At 52.4% G+C, this 6,216-nt stretch overlaps 1 protein-coding gene across 1 annotated transcript in view; it reads left to right on the forward strand.

Annotated features, from left to right (window-relative positions):
• Npw (neuropeptide W) overlaps window positions 1–5,181 on the forward strand; it is a 19,595-nt gene extending 14,414 nt beyond the window's left edge. The window contains exons 2-3 of the mRNA XM_052195988.1: window positions 3,966–4,506; window positions 4,997–5,181. Of these exons, the coding sequence (XP_052051948.1) occupies window positions 3,966–4,506; window positions 4,997–5,090 (635 nt within the window). The 3' untranslated portion in view covers window positions 5,091–5,181. The remainder of the gene's footprint in view (window positions 1–3,965; window positions 4,507–4,996) is intronic.
• The last annotated feature ends 1,035 nt before the right edge of the window (window positions 5,182–6,216 follow it).

The following is a 6,216-nucleotide window of genomic DNA, read 5'->3' on the forward strand; positions in this document are numbered from 1 at the left end:
GGAAGCTCTCTCCAAGACTAGGGCTCCCATAGGAGCAGGTGGTTGGTTGATGGGGGCGGCTTTCGCTGACGCTTGCCTGGTCCCGCAGGTCCTCATGCCTAAGAGCTCACCTCCTCTATGTCCTCCGCCTACCCCTTGGAAGCTGGCTCCTGGACTGTGGAAACAGCAGTAATAGAAAATCCCCACAACCACTGAGTGCCTACTGTGCGTCAGATGTGGTGCCAGGATGTGTGCCATGCAGATGTGTGTGCCATGCAGATGTGTGTGCATTTTTTATATTTGTATGATATGAAGATCTGGCTAGCTTCAAATATAAACCAGGTCCTAACCGTGTAACTCAGGCAGGCCGGGAACTCGCTGTCTCCCTGCCCCAGCCTCCTAAGTGTGTGGGCGGCAGGCAAACTTGTCATTACTTGTCTTTTAACACAACGAGATGAAGTGGTCACTATCACCATTCCCTCTTCCCCACCCCCTACCCTTGGGACAGGGTTTCTCTGTGTAGCTCTAGCTGTCCTGGAACTCACTCTGTAGATCAGGCTGGCCTTGAACTCAGAAATCTGCCTGCCTCTGACTCCCAAATACTGGGATTAAAGGCATGCCCCACCACAGCCCAGCCCATTCCCTCATTTTAAGGAAGGAAACTGAGGCAGAGAAAACTCTAGCACTTACTGACCCTCTCTACCCTCATCAGTATCAAGTCTGTGGCATATTTGAACCCAGCCGCCCAGATCCAGATGAGAAGGGACCTGTTGGAACCCCTGGGGTGGTTCTACCTCTGGAATAGGTGACTCCTCTGTCCCCCTCCCTTCCTTGTTAAAAACCCAACATTTTCTTATTATTTTATATATGTATTTTACCTGCATGTATGTCTCCGGACTACATTCATGCCTGGTGCCTGAAGAGGCCAGAAAAGGAACCAGAGGTACAGACATGTGAGCCACCATATAGGTGCTGAGAATCAAACCTGGGTCCCCTGGGAGGGCAGCCACTCCTAACTGCTGCCCCCCCCCCCACTGATTTGGAGTGAGCAGCAGCCCTGGGGACCTGAGTGGCCTGCCAGTGGACAGTGTCCGCTGAGCCTCCAGACCGCTGCACTCCCCGGACCGCTCTCTCTAAGACTAAGGCTCCCATAGGAGCAGGCAGTTCCTTTGCTCTGAAGATCAAAATAGAGTATTTCAAGTTGGGAATGGTAGCCTGAATCTAATCCTAGCAGGTAGAAACAGGAGGATCAGAAGTTCAAAGTTATTCTTAGCTGCATAGCACACTCTAGGCTAGTCCGGGCTATATGAGAACTTCTTAACTAGGGGCCTGGGGTGTCTCGGTGGGAAAGAGCTCAGAATAGCTTCAAAATTATTGTAATCCTCCTGCCTCAGTCACCTGAATGTTGGGATTAAGAGCACACACCACCATGCCTGAACAACAGCTATGTTTTATATATATATATATATTTTCAAGACAGGGTTTCTCTGTGTAGCCCTGGCTGTCTTGGAACTCACTCTGTAGACCAGGCTGGCCTTGAGCTCAGAAATTCACCTGCCTCTGCCTCCTAAATACTGGGATTAAAGGCGTGCACCACCACCGCCTGGTTAAAAATATTTTTAAAAACTTATTTATTGTTATTTTATGTGCTTTGGTGTTTTGCCTTCATATATGTCTGCGTGAGAATGTCAGATCTTGGAGTTACAGACATGGAGCTGTGACTACCATGTGGTTGCTGAGATTTGAACTTGGATCCTCCGGAAGAGCAGTCAGTGCCCTTAACTGTTGAGGCATCTCTTCAGCTCAACAGCTATGTTTTTAATGGGTGATCTTTCTGAAGAGGTATAATACACTTTTAGTGACTGTGCCCATCTCACCTTAGGGGTATCCAACTCCTGTGGCGGCGCCTACTCTCAAATAGACACACAGTTAAAAAATAAAAATGTAAAGGTTTATCTTTATTTTTTCAAGCTATATGTAGGTGTGTGTGCGTTTGGGTGCACACACGTGAGTGCAGGCGCTCACTGAAGAGCAGAAGGAGCAAAGCCCTGGCCGCAGTTACAGGGGCTATGAGCTGCTCGATGTGGGCTCGATGTGAACCTCGATGTGGGCGCGGGAGCCAAGCTCGGGTCCTCCTGGAAAGTGAGGAACAGCAAGTGCTGTTAGCAGCAAGCCATCTCTCCAGACCCGAACACTCACTGCTCTTCTAGAAGACCTTGGGCCAATTCACAGTACCCAGATGGTGGCTCACCACTGTCTGCAACTCCAGTTCCAGTGAATCTGACACCTCACGCACACATCCATGCAGGCCAAACAACCATGCATGTAGAATAAAAATAAATCATTAAAAAAAGATACCTTATAAAAAAATAAGTTGGTCTCTGTGAGTTTGAAGCCAGCCTGGTCTACATAATGAGTTCTAGGACAGCCAGAGGTACATAGTTGAGATCCCATCTGAAGACAACCAAAAACAAACAAGCCAGGCATTGCCACTTGGTGGTGGTAAATGCCTTTGATTCCAGGATTTAAACTTGGGAAGCAGAAACAGTTCAAGGCCACCCTGGTCTACAGAGTGAGTTCCAGGACAGCCTTGGCTATACAGAGAAACCCAATCTCAAAAAAACTCAAAAAAAAATCCCCCCCCCCAAAAAAAACTGAGGGAGCCAGAGAGACACTAGTTGGGTAATTGTGTTTTGTTTTTTGTTTTTTAAGATTTATTTATTTTAGGTGTATAAGTACACTGAGGCTGTCTTCAGACACACCAGAAGAGGGCATCAGATTCTATTACAGATGGCTGTGAGCCACCATGTGGGTGCCGGCATTTGAACTCAGGACCTCTGGAAGAGCAGTCAGTGCTCTTAACCGCTGAGCCACCTCTCCAGCCCCAAGAGTAATTGTTGTTGCTCTTGCAAAGGACCCAGGTCTGGTTCTCAGCAGCCACATAGTGGTTCACAGGCATCTGCGACTCCAGTATGAGGAGATCCAGTGCCCTCTTCTGGGATTGGGGCTGGAAGGATGGGTTTGAGCGGTCAGGAAAGACTACGGTAGAGTCTTTGAATGTGCTAGAGGAGTGAGCTAAAGGACTGTTCTAACCAAAGCCATTTTAGTGGAGTCCTGAAGTTTATAGGAGTTTGCTGGGAAGACACATAAGGGAAGAATATTCTTATACACAGGTGAGCAAGTCACCTGCTGTGGGACTAAGACCTTCCCCTAAATTGAATTTGGCTGGGAAGGAGGTCATGTGTAGAGGCATCATTACGGAGGAGGCTCTGGAGTTTGGTAGGGATCAGTCTCGAGGCTGAGAGTTCCAGGAGGGGCTGTCTCTTAACATTCTAGCTCTCCAGAAACCACAGGGATGGCTTCATGTGGCCAAACTGCCCTGCCTGCCTGCCTTCCTAGCTGCCCCTCCCCCAATCTCCTTTATTTCTGTCTTCTTCCTAGAGCTAGGGTCACATAATCAGGCTGATGTGAACTCAGGATCCATGCTGGGAGTATAGGAATGTGTCCCCACGCCTCAGCTCCAAAGTCAGGGATTCCAAGCCTGCAGTGCGGAGTGGTTTGGGTGGGAACTCAAGAGCTGTACTAGGCAGGAAGAGGGACAGCCCTCAAGGAAGAGTGGCCCCACTCAAAACTCCCCTATGTTAGCCCACCAGAACTCTGCTGTCTCCACTCTGTAAGTGCTCCACTGTAGCAACTCCTACCAAGAGGGCATCCCCTTGCCCCTGGCAGCCCATTCTAGTATTCTGAGACCATGGTACCAGAGCTCCCTCCCTGACAGTTCCCTTCTGAGGGGGGTGGGGGGGTGGCGAGGAAAGGATAAGCAAGGAGATCCCCCACTAGAGCTTCAAGCACAGTCCAGCTTGCGACCTACTCATTGAGAGGCTTCTAGCTGCCTGGGTTCCCTCTTCTCCCTCCCTCTCCATCATCCTCTCCCTTGGGTGAGTGCCGCATGTGCCGCGGGGGCGAGGCGGGGCGGGGCCACTGAGAAGCTATAGTCACCAACCGACTGGTCTCCTCCATCCTCGGGAGCTCCGACGTTCTCGGAGACAGAAACCCTGTTCTTGTCCTAACCTGCCAAGGGGCCATCAACGTGAGCACGCTGGCGTCGAGCAGAGAAGTGCGGGGCCCTGGGCCCGGGGCTCTCGGGCCCCTGCTGCCGCTGCTGCTACTTCTGCTCTTGCTACCGCTGCCCGCCAGCGCCTGGTACAAGCATGTGGCGAGTCCCCGCTATCACACAGTGGGTCGTGCCTCGGGGCTGCTCATGGGGCTGCGCCGCTCGCCCTACCTGTGGCGCCGTGCCCTGGCCGGGGCCGCTGGACCACTCGCCCGGCTCCCAGGACCGGTCGCCGCCCGCAGCGCTCTCCTGCTTCCTTCACCCGGGCAGGAGCCGTGGGAGGTGCGAAGCAGGACCTCACGGGCAGGGCTTCCCGTCCATGCACCCCGGAGTCCGCCGGACCTGGAGGGAGTCCGCCAACCAGAGCAGTCGCTAAGCCTTCATTCCTGGATCTCAGAGGAGTCCGCTGCTAGGTAAGTAGGAAAGAGAGGAGGCGGGCGGCGTAGCATCGGGCAAGGGGATTTCCAGGGGTCTTAGACCACACAAGACCACATAGTGGGTACTGGTGGGTTGGGTTTTTTTTTTTTTTCTTCTTCTTCTTCTTTTTTTCCTTGTAGCTCCTGATCCTTCTCCCACCTACCAAGTGGTAGGATTATGTGTGTGCACCACCACACCCGGTTTCCGTGGTACTAGAAATGGAACCCAGGACCTCACACAGGCTTAGCAAGCACTATGCTCACTGAGTTGTATCCTGTATTCCAGCCCCCTCACCCCCTTTTCTGATATAATGCCCCCCCTCCTGGTTTCTGATTTTACAGGTGTGGCCACCTCGACCCCCACCCTCCCTACCTATTCTGTTTCCCATTACGTTAGGAGAATTTCCCAGAGTTCCTCCCACATCATCCTGAGGACAGAATGGAGAGCCTTGCCCCTGTCTCTAGAGTCCTGCTTTGTTCTTTCTAGAGCCTTCGGAGAGACGCTTCGTGCCCAGCCATGGTCCCTGCAGCAAATTGTGTTTGCCGATCCTGTCAGGCCCGACGACCAGCCCAAGAACTGATGGCACCCCCACGCTTGACCTAGGCAGGAGCACAGCTTGTAGCTCCAGTCAGGCCTGTGGTCTGGTCAATAAAACCAACCTGATTCCTGCACCCCCGCGTGTGACCCTTTTCCTCTGTTGTGTACTTAGCGGCTAGCTTCAGGGCGCACATAGCGGCGCGCCTACGCCCTGGCAAATGTCAAGAACCCCCTCCCTGACCAGACCAGCTCATCAATCTGTCCTTAGGGACACAGTCGGGGGAGCAAGGCTGAGATGCTTCCGGGCCCTTGGGTTGCTTCCTCCATATGTTCCCTTCCCTGTTCATGAGTGTTCCTGTCCCGAATATGGTGACCGGCCCCCCAAACTCCTACTGGGATTGGAGCAAGACACCTCTGGGTCTGGCCAGACCACTGAAGCATACAGGAGGGAGAACCCGGGAGGGAGTGGCGTGTCCAGGTGGCCCTCACGCCCTCTGTCCTGATTGCACGGTGAGCGTAGCCTCTGGCTCAGGTAGCATGCCAGGGCTTTTGCCCACTACATTGAATTTCTGTCCCTCAGCATCTGGAGAGTAAGCAGAAGGCTCGGACTTCCTTTATAGCCACGTTTCCACTCTAGGAAGGAAACCCTGCAGCCCCACTCCCCACTTCTCGTGCTCCTCTGCATTTCCAGTCTTTTGCTCTGGTCCCACATGATCAAGCTGTGGATTGTGGCACAGGTCTGTAATTCTAGTACTTGAGAGACTGAGGCAGGATGGTTGCTATGAATTTGAGACCAGAATAAGTTATGTAGTAATTTCCAGACTAGCTCGGAACAGAGTGCCCACACACACACACACACACACACTCACACACATATCACACACACATCACACGCTCATGCATGCACATCTTTGGGCTCCCTCCAGTTTCACACAACTGGCACCCTTCACCCTCTGCTGCATCTCCAAACCTCGCATCTGTCTTTTCTCAGATCTGAGTGCGGGGATTCCTCAAACCTCCCTCCCTCCCTCTGCTGTTTACTCAGCTATGAACATGTGCGAAGATCTTTCCTAGACCATTTCCTAAAGGCTAAGAGCAGGTGGACTCCACTCAGGTCACTCCTCACCCACTAGGTCTCCTACCAGCTGGGAGTCCTCCTCCCTATAGGT

This window comes from Apodemus sylvaticus, chromosome 10 (genome assembly GCF_947179515.1).
Source record: "Apodemus sylvaticus chromosome 10, mApoSyl1.1, whole genome shotgun sequence".
Classification (NCBI taxonomy): Eukaryota; Metazoa; Chordata; class Mammalia; order Rodentia; family Muridae; genus Apodemus; species Apodemus sylvaticus.